The sequence below is a fragment of the Emys orbicularis genome, chromosome 2 (genome assembly GCF_028017835.1).
Source record: "Emys orbicularis isolate rEmyOrb1 chromosome 2, rEmyOrb1.hap1, whole genome shotgun sequence".
Taxonomy (NCBI): Eukaryota; Metazoa; Chordata; order Testudines; family Emydidae; genus Emys; species Emys orbicularis.
In genome coordinates, this window is record NC_088684.1 from 214,784,322 (window position 1) to 214,799,764 (window position 15,443).

At 43.1% G+C, this 15,443-nt stretch overlaps 1 protein-coding gene across 1 annotated transcript in view; it reads left to right on the top strand.

Moving 5' to 3' along the window:
• Window positions 1-14,297, top strand: part of LIMD1 (LIM domain containing 1) — a 52,907-nt gene extending 38,610 nt beyond the window's left edge. Inside the window, exons 4-9 of the mRNA XM_065399413.1 lie at window positions 1,226-1,293; window positions 3,269-3,331; window positions 6,915-7,045; window positions 12,162-12,213; window positions 12,986-13,054; window positions 13,581-14,297. Coding sequence (XP_065255485.1) covers window positions 1,226-1,293; window positions 3,269-3,331; window positions 6,915-7,045; window positions 12,162-12,213; window positions 12,986-13,054; window positions 13,581-13,718 — 521 coding nt within the window. The 3' untranslated portion in view covers window positions 13,719-14,297. The remainder of the gene's footprint in view (window positions 1-1,225; window positions 1,294-3,268; window positions 3,332-6,914; window positions 7,046-12,161; window positions 12,214-12,985; window positions 13,055-13,580) is intronic.
• Window positions 14,298-15,443: the final 1,146 nt, after the last annotated feature.

A 15,443-nucleotide genomic window follows, 5' to 3' on the forward strand; every position in this document is an offset into this window, starting at 1 on the left:
ATGCCTAGGAGCTTATGCTGTAAGCACAGCAACATACAATAATCTGGCAATATTTATTTTCTTAGACAGTATTTACCCTATGTAATGTATCAAATGGGATGTTGTACATTCTGCTCCTAGAATTATACTACCTTTTCCTTGCCGAAGTTCCATGTACGTGCCTGAAATCAGACTCTGGCCATATACCTTCTAATCAGGAATGCTGGCTGCACAGTTCCTCCTTGGAATTATCAGCAGGTTTTGTAACATTTTACCTCAGACAGATACACAAGCAGATCAGCTGCTACTTTAGAGGATAGTGTCACAGCCTTATCGAGGAAAGTGCATTGTAAAGAGACACAAGAGGTTCTCTAAAAACGAATACAAAAACTCTTTTTTTCCCCTGGGGAAAAAAAAATCATATCATTGCTAGCACCAGCGCAACTCCCATGACAGTAACAATAATGGGAGTGCTAGTATAGTCCAATCACAGGCGTTTAGCCATTGTGGTGCTTAACTGTGCTCAGAGCAGGTCCAAACAATGTGGTGTTTAAAATGCCGGCAGCTGCCAGTGCTTAGTCCACCTAAAGAAGAGCTCCCACTGGTGGAACAGCACTGATGGGAAATTTTAAAGAAATAAAATCTAGTATAGGTAAACCCCTGTGCACACACCCTTATTTACCTAACCACTCACCAGCAGTGGCTTCCCGAGTGAATCAGCAAACTATCCCTGCTGCTCCATGCAGGATCCTAGAACTCCCTCTCTCACTTAGTTTCAGAGATGAGTGTGGGAGATGGTATTTTGTGGCATTAAACAGTATGTTGTGCTGAGGTCGTTTCTTAGGTACGTTTTATTCAATAAAAGGGTGTTGAGATTCCACGTGGAATGTGAAACTCTCATTGTTGAAACCACCCTTGTTGCAACACAGGGATTAGAGTCCAAAGATCACAGGACTGTCATTAAAAAGAAAACATGGTTAGTTGATATTCTGGGCCTGGAATGGTTTCTAGCATTCAGCTCAGTTGGATAATAATAGTAATCATAATCATCATCATTATTTTCATCATGATCATAGGATCTAGGAGCTCTAGTCAAGATCTAGTGCCCAATTTGTGCTAGGTGCTGCACAAACAGAGAACAAAAAGACAGACACTGCCCCAAATGCATCTCTTTTACCAGCTTTTGGTAGTATTTTTTTCATCCATTTACTAACTTTTTTTTCTCTCTCCTCTTGTTTCTCCCTAGGTCGAAAACTGAGAGGAAAAGCCTTTTATTTTGTTAATGGAAAGGTGTTCTGTGAAGAAGACTTTCTGGTGAGTGCATTGCTGCCCTGTGCCTCTCCCGTTGCAACTTGCCTGCTGTGACTCAGAGAAACTGTAATGCAAGCAACTCACACAATCCAACAACTGACATTTCAGCAAAAGAATGGCAACAAGCAGCATTCACCGGGAAGGGATTGGGTTGTGTGTTCAGATATGGTGGGGATGAGGGCATGATAAATGGAGAGAGAGAAACGAGCGAGGGAACAGATTTTCCCCTTCCTATCAACTTTCTCTGACTGGGCATTTCTGAGAGAGATGAGACACCCTCATGTACTGTGGACAGAGTAGGGCGAGCAGTGCTTAAAAATATTTATTAAATACCTATCTGATTTAGGTGCACTACATAACAACACACTGAAACAACATTAAGACTTCTGTGGCTCTTTCACACGGCTGTGGAAGTGGCACACTTAGGGCCTGTTACAAAGTCCATTGACGTCAATGGGCTTTGGACCAGACCCTTACTTTGGGTCCTGGGCTGAACTATGTGAACAACATTGCTCTAGAAGCAGCCCCTCTGGTCATGTATGGAGTGGTTGGTGGTCCCTATGTAGGTGCATCTGGGTGGCACAAAAATGCAGCAGTAGCCTTAGAATACAGAAATGACCTTGGACTCCAGGCAGAGAAACAGCCAGTCCTTGGAAACACAAGAAAAGTCAGCATGTAAAGGAAAAAAAAGAGTATGAAAAATAAGTTAATGAAACATTAGTTTACGGGTGTTTAACTAAGACTTTTGGGAGGGTGATTTGTTTTGTTTTGTATTTTTGTTTGTGTTTTAAGAATTAGTTTGTTGGTTATTGGTTGTTAGCGAGTGAGTGTGTTCATTCTGCTTCCCCCCTCTCCCCCAAAGTGCCCTCTTATTGATCAACCCCAGCGATTGCTATTGGGGAGAAGAGGAGTCAGCTTTCTTTTTCTCTCTCATGTAATTTAAAAACAATAGATGTTAATAATCCAGGCATTGCAAAATGTAGTCTAATTAAATATATTAAAAATACTTGGTGGGCTTGATGCTCATTTACACTAAAACCCTTTCTGCTAGTCACGGTATGTAAGGCAGCCTTAAAGTGGATGTCCATTACATTTGGTGGCAGTGGTGTAAAAGTGGCATTAGTGTAATTGAGAATCAGGTCCATATGTTTAGTTCTTGGCAAAAATAATCCTCTGGGCCAAATTCTATTCTGAATTATACCAGCATTAAGCTGGGACAGTGCCACTGACTTCAGTGATATTCATGCCACATTTATACCAGCATAACTGAAGGTAGAATTTGGCCCTCCAAGTTTACATTTATTAACCTACAGAGGGTCCTGTGGCACCTTTAAGACTAACAGAAGTATTGGGAGCATAAGCTTTCGTGGGTAAGAACCTCACTTCTTCAGATGCAAGACTTGCATCTGAAGAAGTGAGGTTCTTACCCACGAAAGCTTATGCTCCCAATACTTCTGTTAGTCTTAAAGGTGCCACAGTACCCTCTGTTGCTTTTTACAGATTCAGACTAACACGGCTACCCCTCTGATATTTATTAACCTAGTGAGATTGTGGGCCAGATTTCAAGTTAGGCCAGGTTCTATCTGTGTACACCTAATTTACACATACAAATACGAGATGTATATGCATAATAAACACCCGATATTTGCGCACACATGATGGTCAAATAAGCACATATGGATTGCCAGTAGATCCCTGATTTACATGTGCACATCTGGTATTTGCCCATGTATGTTAAATTCAATTTAAACTTAAATTAGCACCCTACTGTTATGGGAACTTACAGACCCTTTTAACTTTGAAAATATGACCCTGTAACTTTGAGATATTCTAATGAGGGCCTGCCCAATATTTGTTCAGACTAAAGAAAAGGAAGTTTTGCTTCATAAGAAATGTTGAGCAGAGTAAGGCAGATCACTCAAAGTGTGTGTGTTACCCAGCCTTGTAAAATGTTAAGCCAATTTTTTTCTCCTTGCAGTATTCAGGTTTCCAGCAGTCAGCTGACAGGTGTTTCATTTGTGGTCATTTGATAATGGACATGGTAAGTGATGCTTGCCTCAGAAAGAAAACAGCATTTTGAATGATGTCTCCAGGGCAAAAGAAATTCATATATAGGATCACCTCATTTGATCTGTTAGTCTAGCTGGTGTGATGACTTATGACAGTGAAAGAACCCTAATCCTCTGGCTTGTCATTGCCAGGAAGCAAAACTAGCATCCGTTCATGTTTGTTGCACAGACATGTTTTCAGTGTCGGGTCAAAATGAACTTTGCTTTGAAGAGCAGGACATTTAAAAACACACTGACTTTGCCTTTTTATGAACTCCTGTGGTCGTTTATTGATGTTCCTGTCCACACCCATTGCATGAGAGCATGGCTTCCTGCAGCCCTTTGAGCTGGGGGCAGATAGGGCATTGGTGGGCTGGGGGCTGGACTATAGTATCTGTTACTATGCTGGTCCTCTCTTTGCTACATGTGTCTCAGCCTGTTGCAGAAGAGTGGAAAGAGGTATTTTCTTTTGTTGGCTCTGTATTTCCTGTCCTTTAATTAGGCAGTGTCCCCATATCCTTAAGGTTTCAGACAGAGTTTAAAGGAAAAATCAGTCACTTTTTCCCTTTGACTTTTGTAATTTTGAAACTCTAAATCTAGGCCCTGCCAACTCTTCTTTCCAGCTAAATAATTCTAGTCTTTTTAATTTCTTGCTATATGTAGATCCCAGCTCTCTTCTACGGACCATTTCTATCTCTACTAAATCATTCTTATAATTAAATTACTAAAACAGGACATAGTATTTCCGATGACACTGCACCATTGTCTGATGTAATGTCATAAGTATATTATTTTCATAAACACATAAGAATGTCTATACTGGGTCAGACCAATGGTCCATCTAGCTCAGTATCCTATCTTCTGACAGTGGCCAGTGCCAGATGCTTCAGAGGGAGTGAACAGAACAGGGCAATTTATCCAGTGATCCATCCTATGTCATCCAGTCCCAGTGTCTGGCAGTCAGATATTTAGGGACACCCAGAGCATAGGGTTAAAAGCAACAGAGAGTCCTGTGGCACCTTTAAGACTAACAGATAGAGCATAGGGTTGCGTCCCTGACCATTTGGCTAATCGCTGTTGATGGACCTATCCTCCATGAACTTATCTAATTCTTTTTTTAACTCAGTTATACTTTTGGTCTTCACAACATCCCCTGGCAATGAGTTCCACAGGGTGACTGTGTGTTGTGTGAAGAAGTACTTCCTTTTGTTTGTTTTAAACCTGCTGCCTATTAATTTCATTGGGTGACGTCTGGTTCTTGGGTTATGTGAAGGGGTAAATAACACTTCTTTATTCACTTTCTCCACACCAGTTGTAATTTTATAGACCTCTATTTTATCCCCTCTTAGTCGTCTTTTTTCTAAGATGAACTGCCTCAGTCTCTTTAATCTCTCTTCATATGGAAGCGGTTCCATACCCCTAATCATTTTTGTTGCCCTTCTCTGTACTTTTTCCAATTCCAAAATAGCCTTTTTGAGATGGGGCGACCAGAACTGCACTCAGTATTCCAGGTGTGGACACACCATGGATTTATATAGTGGCATTATATTTTCTATCCCTTTCCTAATAGTGCCTAACATTTTATTAGCTCTTTTGACTGCCGCTGCACATTGAGCACATGTTTCCAGAGAACTATCCACAATGACTCCAAGATTTCTCTTGAGTAGTAACAGATAATTTAGACCCCATCATTTTGTATGTATAATTGGGATTATGTTTTCCAATGTGCATTACTTTGCATTTATCAACACTGAATTTCATCTGCCATTTTGTTGCCCAGTTACCCAGTTTTGTGACGTCCCTTTGTAACTCCTCATATCCTGCTTTAGACTTAACTATCTTGAGTAATTTTGTATCATCTGCAATCTTTGCCACCTTTGGGGTTTACCCCTATTTCTATGAATATGTTGAACAGCACTGGTCCCAGGACAGATTCTTGGGGAGACTCTGCTATTTACCTCTCTACACTAAAAAACATAGCCATTTATTCCTACCCTTTGTTTCCTATCTTTTAACCAGTTACTGATCCATGAGAGGACCTTCCCTCTTATCACATGACTGCTTAGTTGGCTTAAGAGCCTTTGGTGAGGGACCTTGTCAAAAGCTTTCTAAAATTCCAAGTACACTATTTCCCTTGTCCACATGTTTGACACCATCAAAGAATTCGAATAGATTGATGAGGATTTCCCTTTACAAAAGCCATGTTGACTCTTCCCCAACATAGAGTTCATCTCTGTGTTTGACAATTCTGTTCTTTATTATCGTTTCAACCAATTTGCCTGGTACTGAAGTTAGGCTTACCAGCCTATAATTGCCAGGATTGCCTCTGGAGCCTTTTTTAAAAAATTGGCATTACATTAGCTATTCTCCCATCATCTGGTATAAAGGCTGATTTAAGCAATAGGTTACATAGTTCTGCAGTTTCACATTTGAGTTCCTTCAGAACTCTTGGGTGAATATCACCTGGTGACTTATTAATGTTTAATTTATTAATTTGTTCAAAATCTCTTCTATTTATGCATCAGTGTGGGGCAGTACTTCAGATTTTGTCCCCCTCAATAGGATAGCTCTGATGTGGGTATCTTCCCCACATCCCTGCAGTGAAGACCGATGTGAAGAATTCATTTAGCTTCTCCACAATGGCCTTGTCTTCCTTGAGTTCTCTTTTAGTACCTCGATCATCCAGTGGCCCCCACTGATTGTTTGGCAGGCTTCCTGCTTCTGTTGTACTTAAAAAAAAATTTTGCTGTTAGTTTTTGTGGTTTTTTGTTTCTAGTTGCTCTTCAAATTATTTTTTGGCCTGCCTAATTATACTTTTACACTTGATTTGCCAAAGTTTATGTTCCTTTCTATTTTCTTCAGCAGGATATGATTTCCAATTTTTAAAAGTATTTTTTTCCCCTGTAAACACCTCTTTTACTCCGTTTAGCCCTGGTGGCATTTTTTTATCCTCTTACTGGTTTTATTTTTTTTTTAAATTTAGGTTATACGTTTAATTTGAGTCTTTTTCTTATGGTGTTTTTAAAAAGTTTCCATGCTGCATGCAGGCATTTCACTCTTGTGACTATTTCTTTTAAGTTCTGTTTAACTTGCTGCTTCATTTTTCTGTAGTTCCCCTTTTTGAAGTGAAATGCTACTGTGGTGGGTTTCTTTGGTATTTCTCCCCCCCCCCCCCAAAGATATTAAATTTAATTATATTATGGTCGCTATTACTCAACTGTTCAGCTATATTCACCTCTTGGATCAGATCCTGTGTACCACTTAAGACAAAATCAGGAATTGCCTTTCCCCTTGTGGGTTCCAGGACTAGCTGCTCCAAGAAACAGTCATTAATGGTGATTAGAAATTTTATTTCTGCAGCCCATCCTGAGGTGATGTGTACCCTGTGAATATGAGGATAGTTGAAATCCCCCATTATTATTGGGTTTTCTGTTTTTGTAGCCTCTCTAATGTCCCTTAGCATTTCACAGGCACCGTCACCATTCTGGCCAGGTGGTCGGTAGTATGCTCCTACTGCTATACTCTCATCTTTTAATGCCTGTCCATGAGCTCTCTTCTGTCTCTGGTTTATTGCAGATCCTGCAGGCTCTAGGGAAATCATACCATCCAGGCTGCTTCCGTTGTGTGATCTGTAATGAATGTCTGGATGGAGTGCCATTCACTGTAGACACTGAGAACAAAATCTACTGTGTCAGAGATTACCACAAGTAAGAACAAAGTAAACAGCTAAGTAAACCTAGTCGAAAACCCACTAATTCAACCTTCAAAATAGTGTGGGTGTATGGACTAGTGTAATGAGCATGGGACTGGGTGCTAGGAACTCCTGACCTCTTCCCCTCCTTCTGCCACTGACTTCCTCTGTGGCCTTGGGTAAGTCACTTAACACCATCTGCAAAATTGATGTAATATTCACCTATCTGTCAGGGGAAATGTATGGTTCAGTTAGTTAATATTTGTAAAGTGCTTTAAAGGAATAAGAACTAAATCAGCCCTGAAGTACCGGTAAATTCCTTTGAAGCCAATGGGAGCTGCACTTTGTTACACCAGGGGCTGACTCTGGCTTGTAAGAACCAAATATGATTAGGATGTTAGTGCTGAACGTATGTGTGTGTGGTGGTGGTGGGTTTTTTTGGAGGGTGAGGGTTATTATTCACCTTTTTATATGGTTAGTTAATTAAATAATATATCATAAAAAAAATCTACTTGCAAATCACTAGTAATGTACTATCTAGGGAGATTAAAGAGCCACTGTCATAGGTAATATTAGACCTACCAGTTGACATACACTTTGAGCCATTCGCTTACTCCATTCTGCTGCCTGATTCCTCTTATGATCAAGGAGAATATTGAAATATACAATAATCCTGCTCTAAGGTGCTCCATAGAATTGCCTTATGTTGCACTTGTGCTAAAGTTTTAATTTCTTGTAGATACAACTATTACTATAAAGTAATGCATACTCCCTTGCACTTGAAATGATTTGAACCCACCCAAAACACTATTCAAGCTTGAACATGCCCCACTGCAATGAAATCGGGCCCCAGGTCTTTTAATATGTCTGTGCATGGATTATTCCTGTGTCTAATTTTCCCTGTCCCCACTTCCACCTCTCTGAGTAGCCATTTTAAACGATTGCTACTTTTTTGTTTTCAGACAGATAATGCAATGCTATCCTATTCCTACTTCCTAGTCCTTATTTAAGTGGGGTTCACTGTTCTTTCAAGGACTTCTTCAACCTGAAATCTACCCCTGAATGGCTGAATAATCTGCAGTAAATAGTAGTTGTAGATGAAAAAGTAAATCCTAGAGCCAGACCATGAATTTTTTGAACATCCGGATCGCCTTTAAACAGAAAGCAATTTCCTACCTTAACAATAGAAGAGCTGGCACTCTACTATCACAGTGTACATGAGCCATTAAAAATGGCTTGTATGACCTAGTGATAGAAACTGCTCTGTTCTTCTTCGAGTGCTTGTTCACGTCAATTCCAATCAGGTGAGCGTGCGCCGCGTGCACAGACGTCGGAAAGTTTTTCCCTTAGCAGTTCCCATCAGGTCAGCTGTGGAGCCCCCTGGAGTGGCGCCTTCCTGGCGCTGGATATATGATCCTGCCGACCCGACCTCCCTTCAGTTCCTTCTTACCATCCGTGACGGCCGTTGGAACAGTGCTCACTTGCTCAGCAGGTGCTCCCTTAATGTTCTCCTGTTAGTCATTCGAGTTTCAAGTTAATGTTATAGTTAATTTAGTACATAGTTGTATAGATAGTTTAGATAGTAGGTTGGGAGCGGGGTCTCTCCCCAATCCCTAACCCACCCACCCCTTGGGCTCTGGGGCATGCCCAAGGCTTTAAGCCCTGCAGTGCTTGCAATAAGCTTATGCTCATCAGTGACCCCCACGACTCTTGCTTAAAGTGCACCAAACGGAGAGGCAAAATCTCAGGGCTTTTCGGCCAAGAACCAAGAAGGAGCATGATTTCCTCCTAAAACAACTTTTAATGGAATCCACTCTCCACCCACAGCCAGCTGCAGACTGCCAAGATTGGCACCGAGCTTGTCCGTACGGAGTGCTCCAGCATCCGTACATGACACGGCACCGAGGAAGGACTCTAGCGCAAGAGACCCTCGGCACCAGCGCACCCCGGCACTGCAGCCAGGAATAGCAGCCTATCACTGCTCAACTTCCGCGGTGCCGCACAAGCGACTCAAGAAGGATGAAAGGGGGCTCTCACTGGCCCCGAAAACCGTGGGACTGTCAGGGGATGCACGGCGCACCCCAGAAACGACCCGGTGCAAAGTGGGCATGAGTCGGTGCCATTAACTTCGGTACCCCAGAGGGACCGTTGAGTCCGGCACGTAGCGACTCTCTGGCAGGGCAGTGTGAGGTGGAGGTGATGAAGCTGTGTCAGGGGCGTGAGCTTTGGGCCCTCCTCCAATTGACCATAGGGCACATCAGGACCTCCTTAGGCGAATTGCCCGCAACGTGGGGTTGCAAGCAGAGGAGGTGGTCGAGGCCGAGGACCCCCTGGTGGATATTCTCACTCCTGAAGGTCCATCACGGGTAGCTCTGCCTTTGATCAAGACTGTTCAAAACAACATAAAGACCCTGTGGCAGACCCCGGCCTCGATTCCGCCGACCGCCAGGGACTGGGACTTCTCCTCAATGTGAACAAGTCAACCTTGTCACTGATCCAAAGAATAGAATTCATCAGGGTGGTGCTGGACTCGGTACAGGCAAAGGCGTTCCTGCCAGAGACCCGATTCCAAGTCATAACAGACATTATTCAAAACCTCAGGCGGTACCCGACCACTACAGCAAGTCCGGCATGCCAGGCTGAGGCTCAGGCCACTCCAAGCTTGGCTCGCTTTGGCCTATTGCCTGGGACGCGTCAGCCTGGACTCAGTGGTGACGGTGCTACAGCAAGTAATCGAGTCCCTCCATTGGTGGCTCGACCCTCGGATGGTGTGCGCAGGAGACCCCCTCAACAGTCCACAGCCCTCCTTGTCGTTGGTAACAGACGTGTCAGTGCTGGGTTGGGGGGCACATCTGGGAGATCTCCGAACACAGGCCTATGGTCAGAGAACGAGCCCTTACTCCATATCGGTATCAGGGAGCTCAGAGCGGTGCGACTGGCATGCCAAACTTTCCAGTCCCTACTGCAAGGCCAATGCATGGCAGTGATGACGGACAACACCACAGCCATGTTTTACATCAACAAGCAGGGTGGAGCCTGGTCCTCTCCCCTATGTTGGGAAGTCCTCCAGCTATGGGAGTTCTGCATAGCCCAGTCCATTCACCTGGATGCGTCCTGTCTCCCAGGCATGCAGAACGAACTAGCGGACCACCTCAGCAGGTCCTTCTGCAATCACGAGTGGTCCATCTGTCCAGATGTCATACATTCCATCTTCCAAAGGTGGGGATTTCCCAAAATCGATCTCTTTGCCACCCTGAGCAACAGAAAGTGCCCAACGTTCTTCTCCTTCTAGAAACACAGCCCGGGTTCGATCTCGGACACGTTCCTCCTACCCTGGGGAGACCGCCTCATGTATGCCTTCCCACCGGTCCCACTCATGCACAAGGTGCTGCTGAAGATCTGCACAGACAAGGCAAAGGTAGTCCTGCTGGCCCCAGCGTGGCCCCGTCAACATTGGTACACCATGCTTCTGGAGCTGTCAGTGGACACCGCGATCGTACTACCACTCTACCCCGATCTGAACACACAGGACCATGGTCGCCTTTGCCACCCGGACCTCCAGTCCTTCCATCTTACAGCCTGGAAGCTTCATGGTTAAACCCGATGGAGCTCATGTGCTCGGGACCAGTGAGGGAGGTTCTACTAGGCATAAGGAAACCATCCACCAGGGTCACTTATCTAGCTAAGTGGAAGAGGTTCACTTGCTGGTGTGCCCAGCATCACACACCTCCACTCCAGGTGCCTGTACCACTCATCCTGGAGTTTCTCCTACACCTGAAACAACAAAGCCTGGCAGCATTAACAAAGCCTAGCACCTCGCTGCTATCTCAGCCTTCCATCTGGGAGCGTCTGGACGTTCCGTATTCGCCAACCCCATGGTAGGGCGTTTCCTCAAGGGCCTGGACAGGTTATATCCACGCATGTTATGAGCTGGCCAAGGTCCCACCCCCTGCTATTATGGCACGTTCCACAAGGGAACAAGTCTCGTAAGCTGCTTTCCTGGCCCAGGTTCTGATACAGGAGATCTGCAGAGCAGCAAGTTGGTCATCGGTGCATACGCTTACCACTCGCTATGCTATCACCCAGCATGCCAAAGATGATGCGGCATTCAGCAGAGCGGCGCTCCAATCAGCAATTCCTTGACTCCGATCCCACCTCCGGGGTAGAGCTTGGGAGTCACCTGATTGGAATTGACGTGAACAAGCACTCGAAGAAGAAAAAACGGTTACTCACCTTCTCGTAACTGTTGTTCTTCGAGATGTGTTCACATCCATTCCAATACCCACCCTCCTTCCCCTCTGTCGGAGTAGCGGGCAAGAAGAAACTGAAGGGGGGGGGGGGTCGTGTCGGTAAGGTCATATATCCAGTGCCATGAAGGCACAACTCCAGGGGGCTCCACAGCCAACCCGACGGGAGCTGCTAAGGGAAAAACTTTCCGATGTCCATGCACGCAGCACGCGCACACCTGATTGGAATGGACGTAAACAACATCTCTCAAAGAACAACAGTTACGAGAAGGTGAGTAACCATTTTATCTGAGGGTCTGCAGCTACCAGCTTGGTATGGCTCCTTCTGAGAATAACTAGCCATGCTAACCACTCCTAAAAGTTTTCAATTTTGAAAAACATGTCTAAACACAGTTGCCCTTCCCTTCTAGAGAAAACAGAGTACTGAGAGTTGGCCTCAGAAATAGGTTCTCAAAAGTGTTTATTCCAAAATGGCAGCTCCTCAGATCAGAGCAGATTCTATCAGTCACACCAGGATATAACTGGCATAAATGACATTTTTTAATGGATCATGTACAATATTCGTTGATAAATTCCATGGTCCGGATGCTCCATGGCCCGGATGTATAAAAAATTTGTTGATTGGCCCTGGGATTTACTACTTCCTCCATAAGTAATGTTTACTGCAGATTGTGCAGCCATTCGAGCCAATATGAGGGCTATATGGTGGTATCCAGTTTTAGTTCATTTTGTAAACAAACACTTGGAATGAAAAGCTCTTCACACCACTATCCTTGCAGATAAAGTGAAAAACCACATACTGCAGATTACCCCTTAGTCAGAACATACAAGCCTCTTTCATACAGATGGTATATGTGTAACTGTAATTTCTCATTGCTCTTGTAGAGTTTTAGCTCCAAAATGTGCAGCATGTGGACATCCCATTCTGCCGACTGAGGTAAGAACCTTTTTTGCTATTGCTTACAATTCTTACTCCACTGCTTTCCTGGGGACCCCTAGGATCATGCCATTTTTTCCTTCATGCTTGACTCTCTGTCAGACTGAATGTTTTCCTGGCTCATAAGAGCTGTACGTTGTTTCCTCGAGTATTGCCTTCACAGCAATCTCAGCCTCTGTTGGCCCAAGGTTAAAGTGCAGTGTCTGAGACTCAGTAGTTCCTTTGCTTGATAGTTCAGTTTGCTACCACTGGGTTAATCTGCTCTTTTCACCTTCTGTGAGATTTCATTGCTGTTACTGGTAGGTCAGACTAACTTGTCCCTTAGTCAATACCAAGTTGTTGATTTTGAAGAGTGTTCCACGTATGAGGGAGTGCCCTCAACTAGAATTGAGTTCTTATTCATCATAATCTTGTTAATTTGGTGTCTTTTGGTAGAACCAGTTAACAATGCTGACACTTTCTCAGAAATGTGAAATATTGAAGGATTTCACATACTCCTTGCTATATCCATTTGGGATTGACTTGGCCAGCAGAAATCTTTCTTTTAGTCTCTGATATTCAGTTTTCCAGGGATGCCTACAGTAGATTGATGATGAAGCTTTGCTGAAAGCAGATCTGCAGATGGCAGGCTTTATTTGAGATTTTCTACCAGTGGCCCACATGCATTTGTTTAATATCCACATTGCTGCAGGAAGAAATTCACAAAACCCATGTGTCACATCCTCCTTTACCCGCCATCTATATAATATATTTTTTGCTTTACTATTTACAGGGGTCCGATGAGACCATTCGGGTTGTGTCCATGGACAAGGATTACCACGTGGAATGTTATCACTGTGAGGTGGGTCAACAGCTTTCTAAGGGCAAAGTGAAAAAATACTATTTTAACAAGAAATAAAATACGCAGGTATCTTGGGAACTCAGCAGATCAGCAACGGCAACCTCATGTTGTTAAGTTCCTACAGCAGTTATTAACTGCTGAAAAATGTCCAACATAATATGTCTAGGGACTTCAATGGAGTAAAACAGTGGTGAATCCAGCCTGGAGATTTTAAGAAAAATGCTAGTGTATTTAAGATGTATAGGGACATAACTCACCATAAGATCTAAGTAATAAAGAAAAACTACTAAACCAGACTAACCTTACTGTGCTGGAGGTTGAATCTTACAGATGCTTGTGATGGATACTTTCCTTCCCATGACAAATCTAGATACTAGGGGCTTATTTTGAAAGAGCGGTCAACAGTTTAAGTGCTCATGTCCTTATTGGGGAATTGATCTCCTTTAAATACTGGTGTCAGGTACTAGTTGGTTCTTGCAGCAGAAAGCAAATATACATTTTAATAGCCACTCTGGTCTTTTTGTAGGATTGTGGGATGGAACTCAATGATGAAGATGGACATCGCTGTTATCCGCTAGATGAACATTTGCTTTGTCACTCCTGTCACCTGAAGCATATAGAGAAAGGCACAACTCCAGCAGCTATGTACCAGCATCACTACTAGTCAGTTCTGCTAATTCCCAGAATTAGCCTGTCGGAGGACTTGTTATAGTACACATTTTTCCCCAGTTGATTTCCAGTATGCATTTTCCCCAATCAGTAATTTACAGTAAGAGGATACAGAGACATTAGCTAGATTTTTTTCAAGGTTTGTATGTATGTGAGCTCCACTCATATCACAAATACGTTTATTTGAACATGTAATGTTTTCCAGGCTGGTCGATTTATTTTCCCGTGCCTTTTTACAATCTCAAGAGCTCTGTGCTTTCACTTGGGAAGATTTTTAGTAGAAGTATAACCATCTATCACATCAGTGAGTTCATATGATGCCATGCACAATTAATAAGCCACAGACCTCCCTACCTGCCTGCTGAGAACATTTCTTCAGTCTGTGAAGTGGTTTCTGACAAGCATGTTTCATCAAATCCCCCAAGGATATCAGCTTATTAATACTGATTCTTAGAATCTTTATAATTCTTTAGAAAAAGGGCTCTGTGCACAAAAGCACATTCAGACCTTTCAGTTTGTTCCCAGAACTCCGATGCCAGCCCGGCTGTGAAATGGTTGTGACGCAGAATAGCAATCTGAGCACAAACAAACCAGGCATCTCACTTGGCTGCTGAATGTCCACATCCCAACAATTATTTTTTTAAAAACTGGAGCAAGATATACAAAGCCATCTTGGCAAATGTGGTCACCTGTGCTGCTGCTTGTGCATAAGCATGGTATACTAGGATCACTTTGTTGTATAAGCAAATTACATTTGAAAAGATCTGGATGCCGAAAATATGTACGGGAGGAAAATCTATCTCCCATTATCTCTTGCAAAGGTCACTTTAGAAAAGAGCTCTGTGCACACAGACACTTCCTAAGCCTTTCATTTTATCCATGGAGCTCAGACATCAGCACTGCTGTGAAAAAGGTGCGAGTCAGGAGGGCTCAATACTCACTTCTACAGTGTTTATCCATCTCAGACCTATTTCATAACGGTGCCTATTTAGAGTTCTGGGAACAGATTCAACAGCATGATGAAGGCTTTATGTTTGCACAGATTTAGAGCCTAACTCTGCAACCCTCACTTGTGAGTAAGCCCGTTGACACACATGGATTTGCTCACATGAATAAGGATTACTTACGTGAGCAGGGCTTCCAGGATTAGATCCTTATTTTTTTTGTTCCGTTTAGAAAGCAAAAATGGCAGATGTTTTTCCTTTTTAAACACCCATGCCTTTTAATCAAAGAAAATGCCTCCCAATGGGTGCACAGCTATATGTGTGGTAAATATGCGATGGGTATTATTTACAGTACACATACTGTGCGTACCAAAGCTTTGCAGAAACTGATATACCGGTACAATTTTTTTAATTTAAAAAACCAGCTGTTTCCACTGCTGTTTAGTGTCTGTGAACTGACCTCCCCAACGTATCCTAAGTGTATTGAAGACTAATTAAATACTAACTAAATCCTTTTGCATCAGAGCTAAGCTATTTATTCAACCCTGTTTGATAGTATGGTGTACAGTTTCCTCCAAGATCCACCATGAAACAGTGCTGACTAAATTAGCAAAACAGTGGTAACTACATTCCAGGAATGAGCCAGAGCAAAGTAGCAATACTCTTCAACCAAACATCTCTCCCAATAACAACTTTCTGGTGCTAGCTAACTGTTTGAAGTTTAAAAAAAAAAAAAATAGGCCCAGATTCTGCCACTCTTACTCCCATTTAATAGT